Source organism: Manis javanica, chromosome 7, assembly GCF_040802235.1.
Source record: "Manis javanica isolate MJ-LG chromosome 7, MJ_LKY, whole genome shotgun sequence".
NCBI classification, from domain to species: Eukaryota; Metazoa; Chordata; class Mammalia; order Pholidota; family Manidae; genus Manis; species Manis javanica.
Window position 1 is genome coordinate 94,685,341 of NC_133162.1, and position 27,196 is coordinate 94,712,536.

A 27,196-nucleotide genomic window follows, 5' to 3' on the forward strand; every position below is an offset into this window, starting at 1 on the left:
TCAGCCTCAGTGGGTTTGCTGGAAAATTCCTGTCTTCTGGGGGAGTATGGGACAGGAAAAAACCTAAATCATAGGAACCCTCAGTATTTAGGAGCAGTTCACATGACTGCAGAAAGCAGACGGAGTGGATAGTGTCCTAAATGCTGAGTTCCCAGAGCTGAGGAGGAGAGACTCCTTTGGGACAGCTTCAGATGTGTGTGTGTGTGTGTGTGTGTGTGTGTGTGTGTGTGTGTGTGTGTGTCTACTTCACCCAGTAACCAAACTGCTAGTTCAGTGTGGGATTCATCTTCACAGACACACTCACCAAGGAATGTGTGTGTGTTTGTGGTGGGGGGTGGAGGGAGGTTATTCTTGAATTTAAGTTCTCTTCTGGATGGAGAAGCGAGGACAGCTCAGGGCTGGCCTGGGGGACAGGGAGGAGGAGGCAGGAGAGCTGTCGTGGATGGAATGCTGCCGTCCACTCTGTGCTTAGGTTGGTATCATGCTCAGCCTCCATCCCCCTGGAGTAGGCTTCATCCCCTATTAGAGGAGGAAGAACTGAGGCGGGCTCACAAAGGTTAGTCAGTGTTAGAACCCCTTGGTTAGCTGTGATGGAGCCAGGTTTAAAACCAGGCATCACCCATGCTAAGCCCTGCTCTTCCCGTGGCACAGATGACCCCTGGCTGCTGCCATGAAGGCTGCTGCTGCAGAAGGGCTGAGAGTGGGGCTGAGGGACATGCCCTGAAGGGCACACCTGCTCCCGTGGCCTTCTCTGGTCTTCTGATCTGTCAGTACCCAAGCATTTTAAGCTGTCCCCTCCTGAAAGGGGTGTAAACAGCCCATCTTCACTCATGCACCCTGAGTCTCTGTGAATGGTCTCAAAGAGGAAATAACCAACTCCTTCCTCTGTGGGAGAAACTTTTTTCAGGTTTCAGGGTCAGGTTTGTGGATGCTTGCTGGTTTAACTTATTTCCCTCTTTGGACTGGCTGCTAGAAAGCTCAGAAGAAAAGATTTGTATGTGAACTACAGCTCAGAGCACTTAGTTTTTCATACTAACTCTACTCCTGGCTTCATTTTATTATTCCTTTCCCCTTAATTTTCTCATTTTCTTATTTTTCTTTTAATGTGCTACATATTATTGGAAGCCCCCTTTTAGGAATAGGCAGGGCATGGATACAAAATCATGTCTCCCACTTGCAGAGGATGTGGCCCAGATACTCCCTGGCATCTCTTGCTCGGGCCCCTTCTCTCCAGCAGAGGCCTGGAAGGCCCTGCCCCAGTGGGCAGGCCGCTGAGGCTTGGGGCTTACGTGCACCAGCTGTTCCTGGGAGTCGTACTCCTTGGTGCAGTCTTCCCAGTGGCAGTTGGTCTCGTAGATGATCACCTCAGCCTCCTGCTTACAGTCCTCCTTGTCTAGGTCTTCTTTGAGGTCAGCCAGCTGCTCCTGGGGAGGTGCAGAGCACATTCAGTGAGCCATGTCCACTTGGCCCTGAGGGAGGTCACTATTAGTTCTGGGCAGTCTGTGTCAAGGCCCCTGGGCTGGTACATGCATGGACACAAACTCACACATGTGTACACACATATATGTGCTCATCAGCTTTCTTAGTCCCTTTCCTTGGCTGGCTCCCACCTACCACTCTCCTGTCATACAGCTGTCCTGGGGCCCCTCCCGCCTCTCTAAGGTTGGCTTGTCATGACCAAGGTGCCCTGTCACATCCTGGGGCGTCTGACATGGATGGTAAGGAAAGCAGGAGAAAGGGCAGTAACTTTTGCTAATTTGGTTTGGTTTCCTCTGGGGGAGCCGGGGTGGGACCTGTAGGATGGGGGGCATTTTTGTTTAGTGTGTATGGGCTCTTGTCCTCCCTGGAGGCAAGAGAAACCCGGCATGCACCTCTCACTCTCACATTGTCCCCTTCTCCCTGGGGCACACAATACAACTGGATTCACACCCAGGACAGTGCTACAGACCCCCAAGACCTCAGCAAGGGAATGTGTTCCACACATTCTCTCCATATCTGTCTTCCTGGCAATAGCCCTAACATATGGGTGTTTGCATTCTCATAGAACAGCTGAGAAATGTAGGTTCAGGGGGAGGTTGACCTGCTCTCCTCAGAGCGCAGTGAATTGTGGCAGCCCAGATCTGGACTGAAGCCTCCCAGTCATGACAAGGCCCACATGTGCCGATTTCAAGGCAGCAAAGGAAGGCCCTTAGGAGAGGTCTTCACCTGATCACAGGTGCCTGGAATTCCTTTCAAGGAGAAAAAAGCCCCTGACTCCCAACCTAGCAACAGACTGAGGGTAACTGTGGTTGTTGACACATAGCTGGCCTGGGGCAGCCTCTGAGCAGGGGACACTAGGACAGGCTGGGGTTTCCAAGGGTGGGGCAATGGGAAAAGCACAGATGTGCAGGGTGGGAGGAGGGCCCAGTGAGGATCCCCGGAGGATGTCTGGACTCTCCAGGATTCTACTGGCCCTGTTGGGCAGGCTCAGAGAACAGCCAAGCACAGTCAGCTGTTAGAACAACTTGCTTTACATTTCAAACATCTGCAAACTACAAGAAATGTTTTCTTTCAAAAGAGCCTCTGGGGGAAACATTTATAGCTCAGGTAAGGGGGAGAAGCTCTCCCCATGCCTAAGAGCCGCAGCTCCACAGGCTGCTGAGACTTGGTGAGGCAGACGCCGCAGCAACCCATCAGCCTCATTGCTAATGCCGAGTCTGCTTCTAGGTGCATGGGAATTGGCTTCCTAATTCCCCACAGCCAGCAGTAGACACACCTTAGCCAACTTTCCCTGGATGCAAAGGCTCTTCTAGGAGGGGCTCCTGGCTGCTCCCTGCACTTGTTCCAGAAAGGAAAACAATGGCAGGTAATGCACCAAGTCCATGAGCAGCACCCAGTCCATACCTCGACCCCAGGTTTTCAGCAAGGGGGGCTCTGTGGGGCTGGCCCTCCTGCCTGCTCTGCACTTTCAGACAAACTGGAAATAGATTTATCATTTCCATAAACTGCATGCCCTGCTTACTGCAAAGACTTGAAGAAGGCACCAGGTTGACATGTGGGCAGAGGACAGTGCCAGGGCAGTGGATGGGCTCAGGTCTCCAATGGAGCTGGGCATCATCCTAGCCCAGGATTTGAGGGCTTGAGCAGAGAGGGGATTCATTATGCTGCATTTCCTGCCTAGGGAAAGCATGCCCACCACCTTGCAAATATCAGGCCACTGAATCAGGATACTGAGTAACACAGTGACAACCTCCTCATGATAAACAGCTTTCCTTCCACTGACACAAGTGTGGAGCCAGGAAGGAGGGACGGAGGGCTTTGTGCCACCACCCTGGATTGGAGAAGGTAGGGCGGGGGACTCTGAGGTGCTCAGGGCAACCACCCCACCATATTCTCATGCCTCCAGCACAATGACGGCAGGCCTCATGGAAACCGTGCATCATGCTGAGATGCTTTGGTGTCAACTAGGGTAGAAGAATTAGTCACCAACCCCTCTATTAGCCTGACAATAACAGAACCCAGTAATTCATAAAAATTAAGTGCCCAGAGCAGGCCCAGTGGTTTACAGTTTTGATAAAGGATGGTCTGGCTGAGGCAGGGGAGACAGAGACAGAAGGCTCCCATCATCCCTGGTGATTCTATACTAATGGATGGAGTCCAGGTCACCTTGAGAGATTTGAGGGGTGAGGCTTTTCTGTGAGGTCAGCACTCACACCAGCTCTTCGTATGACAGGCCTCTGCTCTGAGCTGGAACTGTATGCCTGCCTTCTTGGAGGGTTGGAACAAGTGGCAGGATCTCCAAAGGGACCTGCACAAGGGTCTCAGACCCACAGTAGACCCATCCTGGGTGGTGAGCTGCTCCATTCTCTACCTTCCCCCAGGAATCATCCTCTCCTCCCTCCCCACTCACCATGCCACTCACTTCCCCAAATGTGCACTGAGTCATTAGAAAATATTATTTCACAGCCACTGCATTTATAGCCCTGTGCAAACCCTAGTGATGTAGAGCCAAATCAGGCACTTCTTGCCAAGTGCCACCTCTCCAAAGTTTACAGTGAGTGCAGGACAGGCAGTGAAGTGACCCAAAGCTAGGGCAGGTGTCTGGGCATGTGTGAGCCCTGCTTTTCAGAAGGGTCAGGAAAGGCTGAAGTGGCAGTGAAGGGGATGGGATTGGGGACAGAGTTTCAGGTAGAGAGAGAAACTGGACAGGGGCCTGAGCCATTCAGGGGACATGAGCAACCCAGTTCAACTGGGGCTTGTGCTGTGTGAGGGTGAGGAGTGGTAGAGAGATGGCTGCAGCCTGACAGTCACTCATTCAGCATGCGTTTGATGAGCATGCCCTGTTTAGGTATTGGGGACACAGCTCTGGCAACCCAGCTCAAGGTGCACCCACCCCACCCTCTATGGCTCACTCATCCTCATTCCTGCATCCCAGTGGCCATCAGTTCATCTGTTCCCCAGCAGGGTCACTGTCACTAGTCAGCTGACCCAGAGGAGATGAGGCCTGGTCCCAGCCCAAGTCTGGCCAGGCAGCCAGCAGGTTACCTGCATCAGGGTCAGCTGGGAGGCTGGCTGCACACCCTCGGCCTCTGTCTTGACCTTGCTGCGCTTATGAATGACGATGGGGTTGACGGTGCTGCTCACAGCTGACTCACTGCTCTGCTTGCTCTGAAGGAGAGATGCACAGGGGAGCCTGTCACAGGGGATACGGTGGGGACACCCCCAATTCTGAGGGGCTTCACTTTTGGGTCCCTACCCATATAGACCATCTGGGCCAACACTTGTGTTAGAAGTTTTTGAAGCCGGTCTTCCAGCCAGGTCCTCACACCAGGGCCATGGCTGCAGGATCAGGTGGCGTGACACAAGCTGACAGCTGCCTGGAGCCCTGGGGTGGAGAGGGAGGATGTCCTGAAAGGGAGCTGCTTGAAACTGTGGTGTACTGTCTTCCCATCTGGGTGTGATCACAGCCAGGCTCCACCCACCTGGGCAGCAACTTCACCTCGAGAATTACGGTGAGTGCTCACCAGGACCCAAGTCTACTGGGGGCTTTGTGCACACCAAAGTGCATGTGTAGGTACAGTGACCCAGCCTAGGTGCAGGCCCCACTCTGCAGATGTGTTAGCTCAGGCCGAAAGAGCTTTCAGGCAGGGCAGGGTTTGAAATATGGTCTAGCTGTCTCTGAAACCTGAGTCCTTTCTACTCTGTGATACTGCCTCTATAACTCCATTGTTCCATCTGCAAATACAACTCCATTCATCAAATATTAACAGCACCTACTGTGTGCCAGCCACTGTACTAGCTTTCCTCCAACACGTCAAAGGCCTTTTGGAAAGGTCAAATAAAATGGTCTTTCATAAACTCATGCTCTAGAACTAAACTCCACAGTATTATTATTCATTAATCGATCCACTTCACATATTATGCATGGAGTACATGCATCGTGCCAGACTCTGAATTCTAGGGTTTCTCCACCTACTCACTATGTTTATCGTATGAGCAGCTGCAGAGCTGAGAGGCTGGGCACTTGCCCACAGTAAAGGGAAGGTGGTGTCAGGACCCAGCCCCAATTTCCTGACCTGGCATCCAGCTGAAGGCCCTTTCAATCATGTGGCCTCTGCCCAGAGGCATCCTGCCAGTCATACCTGTGCCTAGAGTCCTCCCACAGTTCCTGGTGTCAGATGGCAGTGATCAGGTAAGTACCTGGTGGCCCACCCCTTGCTCCCTGCACCCACCTACCTGGTTGGTGTCGTTTAGACAGTTGCTGGTGCTGCTGAGCTGGGTGGGTGTGGCATTGATAGAGGCAAGGGCCATGGGCTGCTGGGCCAGGAAGGTGGGCGAGGGCTGGATCAGGGGTGGTGTGTGTCCGAAAGCTGAGCCGAGGCCCCTCTGCTGGCTCAGTATCTGCTGGTAAGCCATGGGGTTGATTGGGTGGGGGAAGGTGAAGGCCGGGCTGTGAAGAAGAGCCGACAAGGTAACGGAATGGAGGTGGGGGTCTGGGGTGGGCAGGGGCTCTGTTGACACTTCTTGGGAAGAGGGAATGCTGACCAGGAATTGGGGTTGGTATGTTGCTCATCTCACTGTCACCAGGGCTCTACCTTGCTTAAGAGCCTGCAGTGGCTCTCCATTCGCTGCTTGCCATCTCAGGCTTTACCCATGTGCTGCACCTGGATGCAGCCTTCACACGGCAGGTTGGCCCCCAAGAGTGCCAGGCTCCATCTCACCCCCATACTCTGGCCCTTCACTGCTCTGATGCCTGAAACACACATCTGCATCACTGGTGCCTATTTGAACCCTGCTCAGCCCCTGAAGCCAGTTCTAATGCCCCCTTGTCCAGAAAGCATGCCCTGGAACTTGCCTGGCTTTCCTAATACCTCCTGGTTTCTCTCAGGAGGGTCAGGGGAAGAACACGAGTTCCAGCCAAGGTGGCTTGGTCTGAGTCTTTAGAACAGTCAAGGGCTGCATGGAGGGGATGAGGGCGCATGGTGGTAATGAGGTTTGGGTGTATCATGCTGTGAGCACAGCGGGAGGCCTGCTGCCAGCCCAGAAATGTGGCATAGCCCAACTCAGTGTCACACCTCATGTGGCCCCCCAATGCTGGTCAATAGCCCGGCAGCTCCAGGGTACCTGCTGAGACACTAGGAAAGCCACCCTTGATTTCATGATTGAATTTTTCACAACAGGCCTGGTAAGTGTTACCTTTTACCTCAGAAATTGTGAATTGTATTTGGGGGTGAATAATGGGCACAATGAAGGTGTACTCAGAGGTTGGCATATTTCAATTTCATCATTATTGGTTTTGAATTCATGAAAAAGCTTCAAGTACAAAAATTCACAAATGCATGAAGTCCTGCCTTTCTCCTCATGTTGAAAGCCTTGGTCCTCACCACCTGGCCCCAAACCCAGCTCCCAGTTCTCTGCCCACTGCTTGCAGGCTGGGTTTACCTGAGGGTGCCTGCTGACAGGTGCCCATAGGAGCCACTGGCTGCTGAGCTGCTGCGGGAGTTGTTGATATAGGCCACCAGCGAGTTGGGCGATGTCCGGATCATCCGCTGCAGGTCAAGGCTGGCATCCGAGAGGGGGGAGATAGACAGTGCCCGCTTGCGGCTCAGGCGTGGTGTCACCCGTGGGCTGGAGAAACGTGACACTGCAGGGACAGCCAAACCACAGCATCACTGTGCTTGTACAGGGATGGAATGGGGGAAGGGAGACTAGTAGGTGGGTGATGAGAAGAGCCTTTGAGAACAGTCTAATGGGAATTGTACTTGTGCCACATTCTAGCTGCAGACTCTTAAGCAAGGGGAGTAGCCTCCCTCAGACTCAGTTTGCTCATCTATAAAATGGGTCTGATCCACATGTGGCATGGTCTGGGTTTATGTGCTTGAGTGAGTGACTGTGACCAGTGAACATATGTCAGCACCTTCACCATTAGGCATGTAGAGAGTAGGGTGGATCCAGCAGTGCTTAAGGCATGACAGCAAAGTGCACAAACCACAAGTGAACAGCTCAGTGGTCTTGCACAAAGTGAACCCACCTGCGAGGCCAGCGCCAGGCCAAGAAACAGGACATAGCCAGTGCCCTTCCAGATCCACCCCAATGTCAGCCACTACCCAGCCTTATGACATTTAGCTTAGTGTTGCCTATTTTTGAATATTTGCCTGTTATGTAAATGGAATTAAAAATAATTTCTTACCCTGCTTCTTTCACCCAGCATTATCAATTGGTAAGATTTCTCCATGCTGTTGTGCATGGTAGTAACTGGCTCTTTTTTTTTTTTTATTGCAGTGGAGAATTCCCCTGGGTAACTATTCCATGGGAAGGGAGTGAAAGGAGTTATGTGTTCCAAGGTGATGGATCATGTTGCAACTAGATTGCTCTAAAATGCCCCTGATAGGGCATTTGCTAAGCACAGATGTGGATGGCTGCCCCCAATCTCCTAGCATGATGCCTGGGCATGTGGCTCGTTGTCTGGGGTTTGCTGGATAGGCAGCCAATGGGGTGGAGAGGATGTGGGAACAGCAACAAGAAGCAGCCTGGCAACTCGAACACCAAGGACGTTCAGTTCCGGAGCTGCCTGAGGACTGAGTAAACACCCATGTGCGTACACACTACACACACACATATCCCTGCCCTACCTGACCACCCCTTGGATATGCTCTCAGCTCTCACCCATACATAACTGCAGGAAAGGAAGAGGGCCTGCCCACGATCTGAATCCTGGGGCCACAGGCTCCCCTGCTATGGCTCCAATTGCCCCCCCTTACCCCCCTCATCCCCCCTCAGAGCTCTGGGTCTCTCCTCTGGACAGATAGTGGCCTAGAAATGGTCTGACAACATCGTTGAACGACACTCCACACTCCAAGGTTTCTGCCCTGTCCACACTTTCCTGAGCACCAGATTCCTCTTTGTAAAAGGGTCTACTAGTGCCAATGACCTCCAGGACTGTAGTGAGGAGTTAATTAGATGCTGCATGAGAAGCATCTGGTGCATGGCGGGGGCCCTTTACGGCAGCCATGCCCTGCACTTGAGGATACCTGCATGGAGGAGCCTTTTCCTGTACCCACTGGCTCCCATCCCCTTTCCTTCTTCAGCGGCCCCATCTGCTACACACTGCCTGGCCCAGCCTACCTCCATGCCCATACTCACCTGCTCCTGGGCTCACACGCCCAGCTTCCTCCCTTTTGCTTTCTCAGACTGCAGGGTTGGTGTGTTGGTGTCTCATGTCCACAACTGTGGGGGCACTGAGGGCAGGGATGAGGGCCTGTGAATCTCTGAGCCCCCATCCCCAGTACCTGCCAGGCCCCTGAGAAGGATCCAGACACATTCAGCCTGGGTGAGGGAACAGTGCCCACCCCAACCAATTGATGAGGAAGCCTCACTGAGTCCCCAACCCACCACCTCACTGCTGGGCCCTGGGCACAACCATGCCCTGGCCTCCCAAGAACCCCTCATTCTTGGCAGCAAACATGGGAAGCCCTGGGAAGCCCCTGTACTGCTGGGCCACTGGGAGGACAGAGGCTGTGGAGAGGACAGAGGAGGCCTCAGGGTCTGTCTGAGTTCCATTCCAGCGAACCCAGCCCCATTCCCAATGCCCACCACTCACATGGCAGCGGACGGAGCAGAAACCTAGGAGTTGGCCGGAGGCCTCCCCCTCTGCACTACTTCACAGCTGAGTCTGCCCTGAAGCCTTCTACAGATCCCCTTTCTCCCAACCTCCAGCAGCTCAGCCCAGCCTCACCCTGCCCACCACTTGCCCAGGTTGCCCCTGGCCCTCACCTAATTGCTACCCAATCCACATTCCTCATTGCAGCCAGAGAGCTTTTCAATGTGCAAATCAATCATGTTCCTGTCCCCAACCCCATTTCCAAACCTTTTCAAAGCTCCCCACTGCTTTATTAGGAAAAAGGCCTAAATCCTCAGTGTAGCTTTCATGGTGGTTCTGTGGGTGCCCCCTATTCATGTCACCTGGCCTCCTCCATGGGGCATTTGCACATGCAGCTGTCTCTGCCTGCAATGTTCTTTCCTCCTCTCTGTGGTCAGACCTCTCAGCTGGCTCATCACTTTCCTGGGAAACCATTCCAACTGCCTCTAGCTGGGCAGGTCCCCTGGTCCTCTCTCCAAACAGGTGTCACATTGGCAAGTTTGCATCTATCTGTGCTGATGGTTTCTGCCTGTCCTACCTTCATGAACTAGGGGGCTCAGGTCCTTCCCTGTCACTGTTGTATCCCAACTCTCAAATTGGGCTCAGTGATGAGCCGAAAGTGGGAGAGGGTAAATGCTGAGCCGTTGGCACTAGCGCTGCGATGAGCAGAATCTGAGCATTGAAGGTCGGCATCTACCGAATGTTTGGTGGGCGTGAGGTGCTGTTCTAAGCACTTTAAGTATTAAGTAATTGCAGCCTCCTGACTGCCATAGAAGGAAGGGGCAACTGTTATTCCCATTTTACAAATGACAAAACAGGTAGTTTGCCCGAGGCCTCCCAGCCAGGGTAAGTACAGAAACTGATTGGAAGGCAGATTGATGGCCACCCATACCACCCACCGCACTGCCTCTGCCCAGGGTCAGGAGGAGAGGCTCCTGGTGGGGGGAGTCCATTGGAGGGGTGGGGGCTAGGGTGGACAAGCCTACACACATACCAGGTGGGGACACATGGCCTGCGCTGGCCAGCCACACCAAATCTGACACCTGGCACCTTGGAGCACATTGCTTGGCCCCCTGAGCCTCTCTTTGCCCATCTGTACACTGGGGGCAGGGCACCTTGGCAGGGTAGGGTTGTCATGAGGACACATGGGCAGCACTGCAGTGCCAAAAACTTAGCAACCTTTCCAAGATGGAACTGCAAATTGATACAGGCTCTGTAGGAGTTAAGAGGTCTGTTTCGATGGGCAGGGTAAGACTAGAGCTAATATTGGGGTAAAGACAGCAAGTCTAGGAAAGATGACTGTGCCCCACAACAGCTCATCTGTCACCCAGAAGTCTACCCAGATGTCTGCTCATTCAGACAGCCTTCTAAGTTTCTGAGCTCTTAGTCAGTGAGTTCACTCCTGGTCAATCCTTGCTTTGAAGGAAACTCAAAGTAAGACACAAAAGTGGCTCTTTCCAAAGTCTCTGGTTACTTACAAACTGAGTGGCAACTAGAGAAATATAAGGGGCAAAACAGATCTAACATCATGTAAAGTAGGAAATATATACATCCTTATAATACATTTTTTAAAAAGATTTTGCTGCTAATACTTGGATTCCCACCTTTTTGTGTACCCCTAACAAGAGGAAACAGGCCAAATCTGACAGTGATATTCATCTGTTATTCCCGCCCCCAAGGGAAATATGTATTAAAATGCCTCTTCCCTTGATAAATTACTAAATAGAAAGAAAAGGCTGGCACTCATTTCCCGTGGCTTCTTCTGTGATTTATGACTGGGCACTGGCAAAGCCGTTGCCTCCATTCATCTATAGATGAGCCTGTTCTGGTTTCCGCAACCGCCAAGTGACCAGCCACCCGCCTGCCTCACCTGGGCGGATTGCTGCTGTTTCCCAGGGCTGTCACCCTTGCATCTGCACCGTTTCATCCACTGGCTCTTTCTTTTGCTCATTCATGTGTTGCCTCATTCACCTATCAGACACTTGTGCAGTACTGACAGTATGCCAGGCACTGTTGGGACAGCAGGCGAGGAGGACCCCTGGCCCTGCCCCCTTGAGCTCACTGTCCAGGAATTCCAGATTTGCTAGGCGTTCCCAAAATGGGACTACCCTAGGTACCCAGAATACTTAAGGGCATCGTTGCTTTCCCAGGGCAGCCAGGAAGAGCAGCAGATGTGAGAATGGGCCCTGGACTCAAGCAGACCCTGCTTGGCTGCTCTGAACTGGGTGGCTTTGGGTGAGCCACTGAACCTCTCTGAGCTGATCCTTTACCCAAAGATGGGCCAGTGGCACCCATTCCAGGGGTGCTATGGTCTAGTGGCCAGCATATCACCCGTGGCTCTGGGCAGACCTCCTGCAGACCCAGCACCCTGGGCTGAGGGCAGCAGGAAGGACACGGAGCCCAGTTCCACGGGACCTAGGCAGGACAAAAGTGGTGCCACTAGCCAAGAGAGCTGAGTCCCAGCACCATACGCCAGGTGCCACCCTTATCATGGGCTGGGACATGCCTTCCCTGTGTCTGGGCTGGTGGGCTCTGAATCCTCAGTGCTTAGGAGGCATTCCTGAATAGCCCAACCCCGTACCCAGAAACATGCTGTTCCCTCTGAAGAGATGCTCTAAGGAAATCCAGCTTGAGGACCTTTCCTAGGACCAGCAGTTTCCTAGTTCTGTGATGTAGACAAAGACACTTAGACTGCAGGCCTCAGGTTCCTCCCCTGTAGAGTGACTTCATAATGCTTGTCTCATGACTCTTTGTGCTGGTTTACCAGATGGCCCACATAATACACTATTTAGCCCATGCCTGCATACAGAGCTGTGCCCTTCAAGGACCTGGGGCCCGGTCTCTGCCTCCCTTCTGCATGTAGTCCAGGCATGGACTCCCTGCCCACTGGGGCCTCCAGCAACCCCTCCAGCAGCTCCTCCTGCCTCTCTGTGGTGTGATCAATGTAACTGGTTTCGGAAAACCCCCCTGGACCTGCAGGCAGCATAAACAACAGGCATCAGAACAGAAGTGACATCTGAGTCAAATTAGTGTCAATATGACAATAAAATATACAGCTTGGAGGAAATATGGGCTGTAAACAGACAACATTTCAATCGGAAACATTTCAATCTTCTCAATGTAGTAGGAGTGGGGGAGTTGTGGTTGTGGATGTGGCCATTCTGCTGTTAAATCACTAATATTCAACAGCATAACACAAGAAAATTCCGTTTTAGGGCCCTGGTGACAGCCAGTGAATTCCCTGCTCTCCAGAGAGCTGCTAGGCAGAAAGATGGCCTTGGATTCCCTGACTGGGTGTCTATTACCTTCCATTGCAGCCTAACTCCTCACTCTTCCTGCTATGAATCAGCCTCCCTGAGCAAGAGGCAATGGGCTTTGTGGGCTGCAGGAGGCCAAGAAGCTCGAGGGAGGGTGGGCTTTCAGGGACAGGCGCTTTGCCCTGCCCGCGGCTGGCCCTGTGTCCTGGGAGCTGCACAGGGCTGCGATTTTCAACTCAGTAAGAACTCATCAGAGGCCCCTCTGCCTTCCAGCCTCTCCTCCACCACTGTGGTGCTTTCCCCAACATAGGATGTATACTTGACTCAAACAAGATTACTTTAGGCTTGATGGAGACTGATAGGGACACCTTCCTCAGATATTATCAGGTTTCCCAATTCAGAAAAAAACTACAAAGCTCTATTTTAAGATCTATTTTTTTAACCCCAAAGGTGAGTTTGTTAAAAATACAACATTAACTTAATAATCATGTTGGTGTCCCTTGGCTGAAGTAAAATTTGTGATGGTGATTTGCCGGTGATTGAGCTGGGGATGCTGCTCTACTGGATGAGGACCCAGGTGAGCTTCCTGCACACCCACCCACCCCGAGCACTTCACAGTCCAGCAGACCTGGTCTCGAGGCCCCAGCTCCATGTTCAAAGCCTCTGGAAAGTTTTCTCCTGTACAATCCTGCTTCCTCTTGGAGCATGCAGGACGGGACTGAGAAAGGAGTCTGAGGTGGGCGGGGGTGGCCTTGGGACAGGTATTTGTCCTGCTGAAGAGCCCACACCACAGCCCCACAGGAGGCAAGCACCCAAGGACAGGACCCAGCATGCTGGGCACTGCCGTGTCCCTAGCACCCAGGGCTGTGCCTGGCACACAGGAAACGTTCAGTAAATAATCCCAGAATGAATGAGAGAATATGAGACACACACATACATGCAAGTACACAGAGAGGGAAGGTACAGTCTCCCCAGCTTCCCACAAGCTTCCCAGGTCCCCTGCATCTGCATGAGTTTACAGGTTGTGGTCGTGTTTATGGGGGCTTCCTAACATGAGCACACATGTACTCAGAGAGTCTCAGGCCCTTTTCACAGGTGGTCTCCTGAGGGGTGTGGCCACGCCCAGGGCACAGTTTTCTCTGTGAGTCTGAGCAAAAACAAACTTGTCGGGAAGATACACTAACACCCCGGTGGACAAGGGCTTCCCAGGAGGGGCTCTTCCCAGACCCGCACAGCTGGACTAGCTGAACACTGGAGCTGGTGGGCTTTCCTGGCTCTCATGGCTCACAGGTGGGTGGGGCTGGGGACACCCCAGAGGCAAGTGTGGGCACAGCTGGGCACAGGCCTGGGCTATGAGCCTCAGAGTCCCTTAGGGACATGGGTGATCAACACATTCATGTAGGCGTCGGGGCTGAAAGAAATGCCTGAAACATTTAAAAAAGCCAAAGTAAAGTTTCTGGTTCTAGTTCAAACTGGTTTGAAAAAAACGTATTAAGTAATGACAAACACTGAAGATCACTCTCACGCCCGCTGTTGAGCTGGCCTCCTCACCTCTGTCACCTCCCCAGTTATGGATGCTCAGGCTCCAGACTCCGCTAAAGGCTGAGGCCTGGGGCAAAGCCGCCTGCTCCCAGCCTTTTCAAGCCCACAGCTGCCTGCCAGCTTCTTCCCTAATTCATTTGCATCTTTCTGTCCCAGGTTCTTTTGTGACTGTCACTCATTCACCCCACAAACAGAGCCCTATTGCTTGGCAGCCATGCTCCCAGACCTGCCAGGTGCACCCGTCTGTTAATACACCAGCCAGTTATGGTGTGAGTGCTTCTGGCAGGTGGGCAGGCATGGAGGGAGGTGCAGGACCCCAACAAGAGCTGATGCGGCTGGGCTCAGACTGGATTCGGGTGATGTCTAGAAGGGCCTCCGGATCCTGGTGCTGGCCATGGTGTGGCCCTGAGCTGGGAGAGCCTGCCGGCCACGGCAGCGCAGACAGGAGCTTTGGAGTCATCTGGGAGCTGGTGGTGCCACAGGGTGGCAGGAGCACAGTGTGCGAGTGGGGAAAGAAGGCTGGTGGGAAGGCAGTTGAGCCCTGTGAGCCCTGAGGGCCACGGGAACCATGGGGCTGCCCACGGAATGGCTGAGGGGATAAAAGATCAGTGTGAGGCAGCACTGGGGTGAGCGAGCCTGAGCTGAGAGGCAGTGCTGGGAGGGGCGCAAACAACTGGATGGCCAGGAAAGTTCAAGTCAGACTTGGCAGGCTTGTGGGATGGGATGGATGGGTGGATGTGGTGGGGGCAAGGAAAGGGTGTCCAAGAGGCCTTGTGGCACTGGGCTCAAGCATGGGGTAGACACCTGTGCCAACAGTTTAGAGGAGGTGGTAGATTTGAAAGAGGGGAAAGCATACTGGTGGAAAGAAATTGGAACTAGCATTAACTGAACATCTACTGTATGCCAAGCACTAAGCCAAGTTTGCACATATGATCTCATTCAGTGTGTTCAGTCCATGTGACACAGGGGTCTGGGAATCATTGTCCAGACCCATTCAGTGCCATATCACTGCCACGTCAGCTGTCACAGCAAGAAACGCACAGGTAGAGCTGGCTGAGACCTGCCCGCAGCTCACTGTACAAACTCTCTTCTTGCTGCCCACCCTGCAAACACGCCCTCCACCCATCAGCCCAACCACTCTGAGCTGAGCTGGAACACATCAAGCTAACAGGCCCTCTCTGAGGCCAAGGCTCACAGGGCTGGCAGTGGGCTGTCCTGTCTGGAGGTGATGTGCTCAAGGAAGAGCCGATGATGATGATAGAGCAGGGCCTGGAACCCTGACTTTTGAACTGAGCAGGTCACTTGATATTGGAGCCCCAGTTTCCTCATCTTGAGGTAGGGATAGTAATTCAAGCCCTAGGAAGAGGGCTGAGGGGGTCACGGGAGGATGTGAGTAAAGGCCGAGGCAGCTGTCATTCTGATTCCTCATGTGTGCACAGTGGGCACTTACGTTTGGTGACTTGACCTCTCCTGCCCTCCTGGGACACCTGCCCGATCAGACCCTTGGGCCGTGGCTTCTCTGTGCCACCCACCTTGAGGCCTTCTTGGAAAGCAGGTCCCACTTGGAGGTGGCTGTATGAACACAAGCCGCCGGTCCTTACTTATGTGTCACTGTTGCTGTTTGGGTTCTAATTCTGACAAGTGGCAAGGATACACAATCTCATTTATGCCTCCCTGTTGCCTATGGGGAATGCCCACAGGGAAGGTCAGAGACAGAAAGAGGGCAGCACGTGGATCTGTGTGCTCAGGGGGCTTCACTGCACACCCTGTACACAAACTTCACACCCTGGACTAACCCCATCCTGGGGGAGCTTGGGGGTGGCACAGACAGATCAGATTCTGGGACAATACCCATGAGAGCTGGTATTGGGAGGACTGTAGTGCTTCTCCCCAGCAGCCCTCTTCTGGGCGACAGGGGTTGCTCAGAGGGCCTCAGGAACCACAGGCATCCAGAGAGACTTCCTGGAGGAGATGAGATCTCAGCCAGGCCTTTGGAAGCAAGGGGCTCAGCTTTGCTGCAGCCAGTAAGATAGAGTTGTAGTACCTAGTGTGAACACAAAGCCCAGGGCAGAGTACTGGGGGCACAGGAGGGGCTGAGGGGTGCAGGGGCCCACTCTGGTCTTTCAGCCCTGCCTGGCCCTATAGGACTGCCTACAGCCTGGGCACCATGCTGTCCTTGTTGGGTAGGTCTCCCTGCAGGCCTAACTGCTCCCTGCCGTCAGGGAGCAGAAAAGCCACCCAGGCAGGGCTTGAGGAGAATGAACTTGCAAGGGCCACCTGCTCGCCCCTGGCTGTGGCTTTCAGATCCACCACCTGGCCTGGATCCCTGGATTGCCCTAGGCTGGGCTCCAGGACTAGCAGGTATAGTAGTGTTGACTGGGGGCACTCAGCCTTCCCTTCCCCCCACAACAGGGGGCTCATGCTGAACCAGGGACTCACAGACAGGCACCCCTGTGAAGGCAGCTGGAGGACAGCACTGGTGGGAGGGAAGAACTTGGTATCTAATGGGCACCAAGAACATCTATCCAGAACACTTGATCTCCTGCCCTGCCATTCATGCTCTGCCTATGGCCTCCCAACACAATTACTAATAATCCGTCCTTAAGTACTCAGGCCCAAATCCCTGTTGTCCTCGATGCCCTTCTTTCTCCCTAACTCAACATCTGATCTGGGAACAAATCTTGTGGCTCTACCTTCAAAATCTACCTGAAACATGACCACGTCTCTCCACCTCTACAAACTGGACCTCCCCACACCCACCTGCTTCCACCTTGCCCCTAAATCTATTCTCAGATCAGTGGCCAAAATAGGATTCCTTTTAAGCATGAGTCAGATCTTGTTACTCTGTCCAATCACCTCCAAGGGCCCCACTCACTCTGCATGAAAGCCAAATTCTTACCAGGCCTGGAACTCTGGCCCTGCTCTGCTCCTGCCCCTCATCACTGCTTGCCTGCTGGGTTTTTCTGAGCTCAACAGGCACTTGCTGCCTCAGGCCCTTTGCACTTGCTGTTTCCCCATGCCAGGATCACTCTCCCTCTTTCAATTCTTTGCGTGTGTTATCATTTTCCCAGTGGGGACTTCTCCATTTCCTCATTCAGAATCATGCCCCCATTCTTCCCGGGGCTCCTGATGCTGTTCTGGCTTTGACTGTCTCTTCCCACCATGCTGGAAGTTCCATGAAGGCAGAGATGAGTGTGTTTTGTTCCCTAGGTGTTTGCAATTTCTAAAACACTTCATGGCCTGTGGTGACTTGCTTAAATATTTTTGTGTGTTGTTGAGCACTCCTCAGCCGCAGGGGTGTCTGTCAGCACCCCCTTCTTGTCCCCCACCTGAGCCCAGCACTCACCATCCACTGGATTGAGGTAGTCGTGGAGATGGGGTGCACCAGCAGGACCCCCACTCTGCATCAGCAGGTCCCCGTATGGTGTGGGGTGGCCTGCCATGAGGGTCATCTGGTGGTAATAGTCTGAGGGGTTGGTGCCTGGAGGTGGGAGGCCAAACAGTCCCCTCTCTTTAAGGTGCTCGTGAGCTACTGTGGGCAGGAAAGAGGGATACAGAAGGAAGCTGTCAGAATCTGGTAAAAAATAAGAGAAACATATACCTGCCCTGAGGGGCCTCCTCAGTGCCCTTAAGTCCCAGGCCCCTGCCATCCCCGACCCTGCTCCCTACCCCACCACGCTGGAGCAGACAGATCCTGGCCTTTGCATTCCTTCATTTCCTCAAAGCTGTAAACAACTGCACCCCTACCCCCCAACTTCACCAGGCCCCACAGAACCCAGAGCTCCAGGCCCACAGGGTTCTGGCTCAACAGAGTCTCCAAAGGAAAAGGAAGATGCAAATGAAGACACCATGGGGGCCAAATAGCAGGGCAGGGCCAGCCTGCCTTAGCACTAAAGGCAAGATCACAGGTAGGATAAAGCTCCTCCCCTGTCTGTAGCTGCAATCCTGGGGCATCTGCTTCCAGCCCTATATTCAGCCCTGCTAGGGACTTAGCACAGAGGCAGGAAGGACAAAATGCAGAGTTTCCTGAGGAAAGAACAAACCTACCTGGGCTTTTCCCAGGTGTGCAAAATTGGGAAGGTACTACCTGTCTGAGCTGGCTCAGTTTTCCATCTGTCAAATGGGGGTAATGACACCACCACTCAAATTACTATTAAAACTGATAGTAACAGCCAGTGTTGTGCTGGGCCCCACTGGGTCTGTGCAGGCACAGCACTGAGGGAGCCCTATCACCCTTTAATTTCACTGAGCCAAGGGGAACCATTACCATCCCCCCAGCAGAGAAAGACTGGCACTGAGAGAGTTAAAGCTCTTGCCCAGGGTCACAGAGCAGGGAGTTTGGAACTTAGAGGCCTCTCTGCTATTAGTCTTGGCAAACACCAAAAGAGGGCTCACATGCAGCAGGCAGAGAAGCGGCCAGTCCAAGGAGCAGCTGGCCTCCTCCACTTCCTCCTCCTCACTCTCTCCTGCTGTATCCTCTAAAGAGTCCTAGCTGCAGCCTCTGCCTGTCCTGTGCATGCCTAAAACACCGTCCCCTCCTCCTGTTTGCCTGTCCACTCATCCCAGAAGTCTTCCCAGAGTACACATTTATCCTCAGCACATACAGTCTGGCAGACACTGCTGATGAACTTCCGGGGCTGGCCAGCTGCTGTGTGAGCCCACCTGCTGTCTCTACTCACTCGGAGGCTTGGTCCAGGGCCAGCAAGGACTCAGGGTATCTGGCCCAGCCCTTACAAGAGTCAGGGCCATGCAAATCAGACCCTCTGGTGCCAAACATCTCCTGCTGTCTCAAGACCCTGGGGTTGCAAAAAGTGGGTACGTGATTACATGAAAATCAGGCAAAAAAATATCAATGTTCCATCAGTTGAAAATCTCTCTTTCAAGGGCAGCCCTGTCTCCCCATTTAGCTCTCCATAGGCTACACTGCTGTCAGCCAAGACTACACTGCCCTTGATTCCCCAAATCTCCAAGAGGACACTATGTTCCTTGTCCCTCCCAGACACCTCTCAGGGCCCTCTCTAACCCAGGCCTCAGCAGAACTGATAGGCTCTGCATCCTCCCCAGTAAACGTGTTACTCTGTTTATTAGTTTCTGAGGGCTGCTGTAACAAGTTAGTACAGACTTGGTGCTGACTGCTGTAAAACAATAGAATTTTATTCTTTCACAGTTATGGAGGCCAAAAATCTGATATCACAATGTTGGCAGGGCCACACTGCCTCCAGAAGCGTCAAGGGAGAACCTGTTCCTTGCTTCCTCCAGCTCTTGGGGGTCACCAGCTTCCTCAGCTTAGGGTCCCTCACACCCATCTGTGCCTTGTTGTCCTATCTGTGCATCTCTCGTAAGGACATTTACTTCTCATTGGACTTAAGGCCCATGTGGGTGACCCAGGATGATCTCCTCAACTCAAAATTCCCAACTTAATCACATCTGCAAAGGTCATTTTTCCAAATGAGACACCTCTCAGCTTCCAGGATTAGGAAGTGAACACATCGTGTGGGGGCATCATTCAGCCCAGTACCACCACATGAGAAAGTCAAGGCCAGGGCAGCATTTGGGAACTAGCCCACATCCTCATGCTCTAGGTCAGCCCATTGATGGCCAGGTCATTAGGAGATATGTGGTGAAGCACAGACCCACTTTCCAGGAGTAGGTCAAGGCCATGCAGGGGACCCACACAGAGTTTAAGGCTGGGTTCCAACCTGAAGGGCTAGCCATTTTCATGTCCCATGGCTGCATCTGTTCATCTTGCCTGGTTTCTTTTTGGTGAAGATCAGGCAACATGCAAACTGCACAGCCTGGAAGAGAGCCTTTCTGTACATTGGAGGCCAGAATTCTGAAACCCCAGCCTGGGCCTTCGTAAGCTTCAGCTCCCAGTCACATCCATGAACTGGGAAAGGATATATTCCCTTTGGTAAGGATGGACGGTGAGATGCGGGGCCCACTGGGACCATGTTACTATAGCATCTGCTGTGGGCTCATAAGTGCATGTTGTATACATCCTCCAGACTGGAGGAGGCTCTAGACTGAGTGGGAAGGGTTTGGTAGGCATATTTTGAGAAGATGCCACCTGGCTGTTTTTGAAGATGGCAGCAATAAGTGGCTAACAGGCACTGTGGGGCAGCATGAGGCATGGATGATGCCTACTCTGTGCTAGGGATGGGGTGGGGCACTCCTCAGGAAGACAGCATGGGTGGAGCCAGCTTCCAAACAGGCTTACTACTGTCCAGTGTGAGTGTGTGTGTGCATGTGTGTGTTTGCATGTACATATCAGTGGTGGGCATAGGCTAGAAGTATAAAATTTTAGACCAAAATCATATTTGTACCATGTAAGCCTGCCCTTTTCTGTCTCAAATGAATTGGGTGGAGGTGGCCATCTGATCTCTGAGCTGGGCCAATCAGTTCTCTCCCAAGCATCTCACCTGAAAGACACAAAGCCACTGGTGCTCATTCATGGAGCCTTAGGGCCAGGGTACCATTTGGAGGCCTATTGACATGCAAGGGGCACATAGATCAGGGATGCAGGCAGAAACCAACCTGCTCTGCCTTCCTTCTGCTCTGGGGACCTGTGAGATCACCTGATATAACACCACTTTACTGGACCCCAGCCTCTGTAGATTTTGGTTTATTGCAATCAAATAATTCTCACCTAAGATAGGACCTATGTGAACAAACCCTATCATTATTATTATATAATCCGCATGCAAAAGGGTATTTATAAGCAGCTCTTTAATGAGCACAAAAACCAATGGACCCCAACTTCTCTTGGCCTTCACTATTCATTTATTTAAAAACCTGTTGTTCAGGGGTAGCAGGGAGGAATGCCAGACTGCTCACTATCTATGGGGACTGAAGCTGGGGAATCAGCAGTGTTAGTGTTAGTGGCCTGGCACCCAGAGCCCCAGGCCCTACTCACCATCAGCAGGGCTGAGGCCTCTGGCTGCAGAGATCGTGGGGAGTGTGGGGCTGCTGTGCACAGCACGGAGGTAATGCTCCATGTGGGGGCTCACATACGGGTGGGCAGCGTTGAATGGGGACTCGCCCGGGCCAGTGGGGTGTGGGGATAGCCGGATCAATGAGATGTCAGAGATGACAGGGCTGCCACTCAGAGAAGGAGGCCTGCAGAGAAAAAGGGAGCATTCTAAGAAGGCATGGCGTGCCTCAGGAGGATGTGCAGGGAACCCTGCCAAGCAGCAGAACCAAACATGCAACCAGTACTTTTTATTATATGTGCCAACACCCCTGGGTCACCCTTCATGTAGTCTGAACCCTCCTACATCAGGCAGAGAGTGCAGGTTAAAAGCTCCTTCATGCTGGCACAACTGCCCACTGGTTACTCTGGTGTTGGTGATGGAATTCTCTGCACACGTGATTGGATTTGCTGGACCATGGGCTCGAAGAGCCACACACATGTGACCTGTCACCATTGCTTCTCCAATGCCTGCTCAGGGATGGATGCATAGCAATAATAAATAAACCTCTGTTAAGTGAACAAATGCATACCTTCTGCAAACATGTATGAGAAACAGAACACAAAAATGCTAACACCAGAATCAGAGGAAAGATGGCAGCGTGAGTAGTGTGGCAGAAATCCTCTCAAAACCACATATATTTTGAAAATACAGCAAATACAACTATTCCTAAAAGAGTGACCAGAAATAACAGTACTCCAGCCAGTCTATATCTGGGAGAAATATACATCTCACAGAAAAGGGTAAGGTAAAAAGCCGTGACCTGGTGGGACCCGAGCACTCCCCCCACCCCAGCTCACCAGCAGTAGGAAAAGAATCAGAGTGGGGAGGGAGTGGAAGCACAGCACTGCTAAATACCCGGCCCTAGAAATCTACCCTGGGAGCACAGACCCACACTGCATGGTGCTCTGGAGATTAGAGGGGCTAAAAAGCAAAGTCTGAGACTAAGACTGCGAACAGGTTCCCACAACTGGCTGCCCTGGGACAAAAGAAAAGCAGGCGCTTTAAAGGACCTCTCAACAGTCAGAGGGCTGCAAAAGGGGTAAGGGTTTAGGAGAAGGAACATGTGGATAAAATCGTCCTGGCACACTCCACCCAACAGGCTGGGAACTTTCAGGAGCTTCAGGCGCGCTATCCCCCTGGTTGGCAATGCAGCCCCGAGGCTCCTCACTGCAATAAGCAGCCTGCCACTCCTTCCTCCTCACTGGCACCTATGTGCAAACCGGCTGTCCCCATCATTGCTGCAGACCAGCCAGAGGTCAGCCCCACCTACAGCTTAAAGCAGAGACTTCTTTCTGCGCACAGCTAACTGGCCCAGACCCACAAGCTGCTCCCTGTGTGCGGCTGACCGGCACAGACAGCAAAGATGGGCGCTGAGACCAGGAGCCACTAAGGGGCTTTGTTACTATGGCAGAACCCACCTCCCATGCCTGCGGCTCTCGCCATTGCTCTAGGCCATCCCGAGGACCACCCCGCCCATGGCAGTTTAGGTGATTAATCCAGAGACCTATCCCTGCAGAAAGTTAACCAGCACAGACAGTTGAGACAGGCAAGCAGGAAGGGACTTTGTCCTCCCAGCTGACACCCACGCCATTTGCTGACAACCACTCCCATCACTCCAGGACTATGAAAAGGCAGAAGAACCTTGTTCAATCTAAAATCCCTCAAACATCAGAAAGAGAGCTTGGTGATACTGAAATTACCAATCTTCCTGGAAAAAAATTCAAAATAAAAGTCATAAGCATGATAATGGAGCTACAGAAAAATATTCAAGAGCTAAGGGATGAACTCAGGAGGGAGATAATTGAAATGAAAAAAAAATGGAGGTATTTAAAAACAGACTAGGTAAGGTAGAAGAGACAGTGGATGGAATAGAAATCAGAGAACAGGAATACAGAGAAACTAGGCAGAGAGGCAGAGAGAGAAAAAAGGATCTCTAGGAATGAAAGAATATTAAAAGACCTGTGTGACCAATCCAAATGGAACAATATTCACAATATAGGGGTACCAGAAGAAGAAGAAGAAAAAGGGATAGAAAGTGTCTTTGAAGAAATAATTGCTGAAAACTTCCCCAATCTGGGGAAGGAAATAGTCTCTCAGACCATGGAAGTCTACAGATCTCCCATCACAAGGGACCTACGGAAGACAACACCAAGATATATAATCATTAAAATGGCAAAGATCAAGGACAAGGACAGAGTAATAAAAGCAGCCAGAGAGAGAAAAAAGATCACCTACAGAGGAAAATGCAGCAGGTTCTCAATCAGACTTCTCAGCAGAAACCTTACAGGCCAGAAGGGAGTGGCATGATATATGCAATACAATGAAACAGAAGGGCCTAGAAACAAGAATGCTCTACCTAAGGAGGGATTAAACAATTCCAAGATAAGCAAAAGTTGAGGGAATTTACCTCCCACAAACCATCTCTACAGTGTATTTTAAAGGGACTGCTCTATATGGAAGTGTGCCTAAGACTAAATAGCTGTCTCCAGAGAAAATAAAACCACAGCAAAGGAAGTAGACCAACTAAATACTAACAAAATGCTAAATTAAATCAGCTACCCACAAAGTCAGTCAAGGGATACACAAAGATTACAGAATATGACATCTAACATATAAAGAGTGGAGGAGGAAGAAAAAGGGAGAAAAAAGAATCTTCAGACTGTGTTTATAATGGCATAATAAGTGAGTTAAGGTAGACTGCTAGATAATAGAGAAGGTGCCCTTGAACCTTTGGTAATCATGAATCCAAAGCCTGCAATGGCAAAAGTATGTATCTATTGATAATCACCCTAAAGTAAATGGACTGAATGTACCAATGAAAAGACATGGAGTTACAGAATGGAAAACAAAGCAAGACACATCTATATGCTACCTACAAGAGACTCACTTCAAACCCAAAGACATACACAGATTGAAAGTGAAGGGACGGAAAAAGATAGTTCATGGAAATAATAGGGAGAAAAAGCAGGTGTTGCAGTACTTGTATCAGACAAAATAGACTTCAAAATAAAGAAAGTCACAAGACACAAAGAAGGACATTACATAGTGATAAAGGGGTCAATCCAACAGGATGATATAACCATTAGAAATATCTAGGCACCCAACACAGGAGCACCTACACATGTGAAGCAAATAATAACAGAATTAAAAGGGGAAATAGAATGCAATGCATTCATTCTAAGAGACTTCAACACTCCACTCACTCCAAAGGACAGATCAACCAGACAGAAAATAAGAAAGAAGACAGAGGCACTGAACAACACATTAGAACAGATGGACCTAACAGACATCTATAGGACATTCCATTCAAAAGCAGCAGGGTACACATTTTTCTCAAGTGCCCATGGAACATTTTCCAGAATAGACCACATACTAGGCCACAAAAAGAGTCTCACCAAATTCAAAAAGATTGAAATTGTACCAACTAACTTCTCAGATCACAAAGGTATGAAACTAGAAATAAATTGTACAAAGAAAACAAAAAGGCTCACAAACACATGGAGGCTTAACAACATGCTCCTAAATAATCAATGGATCAATGACCAAATTTAAACAGAGATCAAGCAATATATGGAGACAAATGACAACAACAACATAAAGCCCCAACATCTGTGAGGCACAGCGAAGACAGTTTAGGGAGGGAAGTATATAGCAATCCAGGCCTATTTAAAGAAGGAAGAAGGATCCCACATGAATAGTCTAAATTCACAATTATTGAAACTGGAAAAAGAAAAACAAATGAAGCTTGAAGTCAGAAGAAGGAGGGACATAACAAAGATGAAAGAAGAAATTAATAAAATTGAGAAGAATAAGCCACTAGAGAAAATTAATGAAACCAAGAGCTGGTTCTTTGAGAAAATAAACAAAATAGATAAATCCCTAGCCAGACTTATAAAGAAAAAAAGAGAATCTACACACATAAACAGAATCAGAAATGAGAAAGGAAAAATCATGACAGACACCACAGAAATACAAAGAATTATTAGAGAATACTATGAAAATCTATACGCTAACAGGATGGATAACCTAGAAGAAATGGACAACTTTCTATAAAAATACAACCTTCCAAGACTGAACCAGGAAGAAACAGAAAACCTGAACAGACCAATTAACAGCAATGAAATTATATTGGTAATTAAAACACAACCCAAGAACAAAACACCTGGACAAGACGGATTCATGGCTGAATTTTATCAGACATTTAGAGAAGACATAATACTCATTCTCCTTAAAGTTTTCCAAAAAATAGAAGAGAAGGGAATACGTCCAAACTCATTCTATGAAGCCAGCATCACTTTAATACCAAAACCAGGCAAAGACACCACAAAAAACTAAAATTACAGACCAATATCCCTGATGAATGTAGATGCAAAAATACTCAACAAAATATTAGCAAACCGAATTCAAAAATACATTAAGAGGATTGTCCATCATGATCAAGTGGGACTCATCCCATGGATGCAAGGATGGCACAACATTCGAAAATCCATCAACATCATCCACCACAACAGCAAAAAGAAGGATAAAAACCACATGATCATCACCATTGATGTTGAAAAACCAATTGACAAAAGTCAACACCCATTCATGTTAAAAACTTTCAACAAAATGGGTACAGAGGGCCACTACCTCAACATAATAAAGGCCATATATGACAAACCCACAGCCAACATCATACTTAATAGTGAGAAGCTGAAAGCTTTTCCTTTAAGATTGAGAACAAGACAAGCATGCCCACTCTCCCTGTTTTTATTCAACATAGGAGGTCCTCGCCACAACGAGACAACACAAAAAAATAAAAGGCATCCAGATTGGTAAGGAAGAAGTCAAACTGTCACTGTTTGCAGATGACATGATATTCTACATAAAAAAACCCTAAACAGGGGGCGGAGCCAAGATGGCGGTGTGAGTGGAACAGCAGAAATCTCCTCCCAAAACCACTATATTTTTGAAAATACAACAAATACAACTCTTCCTAAAAGAGAGACCAGAAGACACAGGACAATAGCCAGACTACATCCACACCTGCGAGAACCCAGTGCCTCATGAAGGGGGTAAGATACAAGCCCCAGCCCGGCGGGACCAGAGCACCCATCACCGCAGCTCCCAGCAGGAGGAGAGGAGTCAGAGACGGGAGGGACAGGGAGCCCAGGACTGCCAAATAGCCAGCCCTAGCCATCTGCACCAGAGCGCAGACACAGTGCGTGCATGGGGTGCTGGGAATTAAGGAAATCAGACAGTAAGACCTGTGAGCGGGTCCACGCAGCTGGTGCCCCTGGGACAAAAAAAAGCGAGTGCTTTTTGAAAGTCTTAAAGAGACAGGGACCCCACAGCTGGACGAAAGCATCCCGGGACACTTAGCCAGCAGCTGGAAATCCCGGGGAACTCTGGGCACCCTAACCCCCTGAGCAGCAGCGCAACTTGGAGGCCCCTCACAGGGATAAGTAGCCTCCCCGCCGTTTCCCCTCCAACGTGGCTCCACCATATCAGAGCAGCAGCCTGAGGCAGGCCACACCCACTGCAACAGCGAAGCTAAACTCCATAGCGGCAGGGCAAGAATCAGAAGCCCTGTCTGAGCGCAGCTGCCCAGCACAAGCCACTAGAGGTCGCTGTTCTCCCAGGAAAGTCACAAACCAACAAGAAGGGACGTTCTCCCAGCCGTCACTTGTGCCAGCTCCGCAAACTCTCTATCACCATGAAAAGGCAGAAGAATTTGATACAGACCAAAATCACATCCCCTGAGAAGGAGATAGACCTAACCAGTCTTCCTCAAAAAGAATTCAAAATAAAGGTCATAACCATGCTGATGGAGCTGCAGAGAAATATACAAGAGGTAAAGGATGACACCTGGAGGGAGATTACAGAAATAAAACAATTTCTGGAAGGATTTATAAGCAGAATGGATAAGATGCAAGAGGCCATTGATGGAATAGACACCAGAGAACAGGAACGTATAGAAGCTGACACAGAGAGAGATAAAAGGATCTCCAGGAATGAAACAATATTAAGAGAACTGTGTGACCAATCCAAAAGGAACAGTATCTGTATTACAGGGGTACCAGAAGAAGAAGAAGAGAGAAAAAGGGATAGAAACTGTCTTTGAAGAAATAATTGCTGAGAACTTCCCCAAACTGGGGGAGGAAATAGTCGCTCAGACTACGGAAGCACAGCACACAGAATTCCCAACAGAAGGGACCCAAAGAGGACAACACCAAGACACATAATAATTAAAATGGCAAAGATCAAGGAAAAGGACAGAGTATTAAAGGCAGCCAGAGAGAGAAAAAAGGTCACCTCCAAAGGAAAAC

At 50.7% G+C, this 27,196-nt stretch overlaps 1 protein-coding gene across 4 annotated transcripts in view; it reads right to left on the bottom strand.

The window, feature by feature from the left end:
* The window catches only part of GLI2 (GLI family zinc finger 2), a 274,888-nt gene that overhangs the window by 15,130 nt on the left and 232,562 nt on the right, over window positions 1–27,196 (bottom strand). For 3 of the 4 annotated variants that reach the window (XM_073241307.1, XM_073241308.1, XM_073241309.1), the window contains 7 exons: window positions 20,831–21,033; window positions 20,241–20,336; window positions 17,264–17,449; window positions 6,922–7,123; window positions 5,716–5,929; window positions 4,525–4,647; window positions 1,290–1,424 (listed from right to left, as the gene is read on the bottom strand). In XM_073241307.1, coding sequence (XP_073097408.1) covers window positions 1,290–1,424; window positions 4,525–4,647; window positions 5,716–5,929; window positions 6,922–7,123; window positions 17,264–17,449; window positions 20,241–20,336; window positions 20,831–21,033 — 1,159 coding nt within the window. The remainder of the gene's footprint in view (window positions 1–1,289; window positions 1,425–4,524; window positions 4,648–5,715; window positions 5,930–6,921; window positions 7,124–17,263; window positions 17,450–20,240; window positions 20,337–20,830; window positions 21,034–27,196) is intronic. The other variant, XM_037025591.2, reaches the window with a different exon arrangement.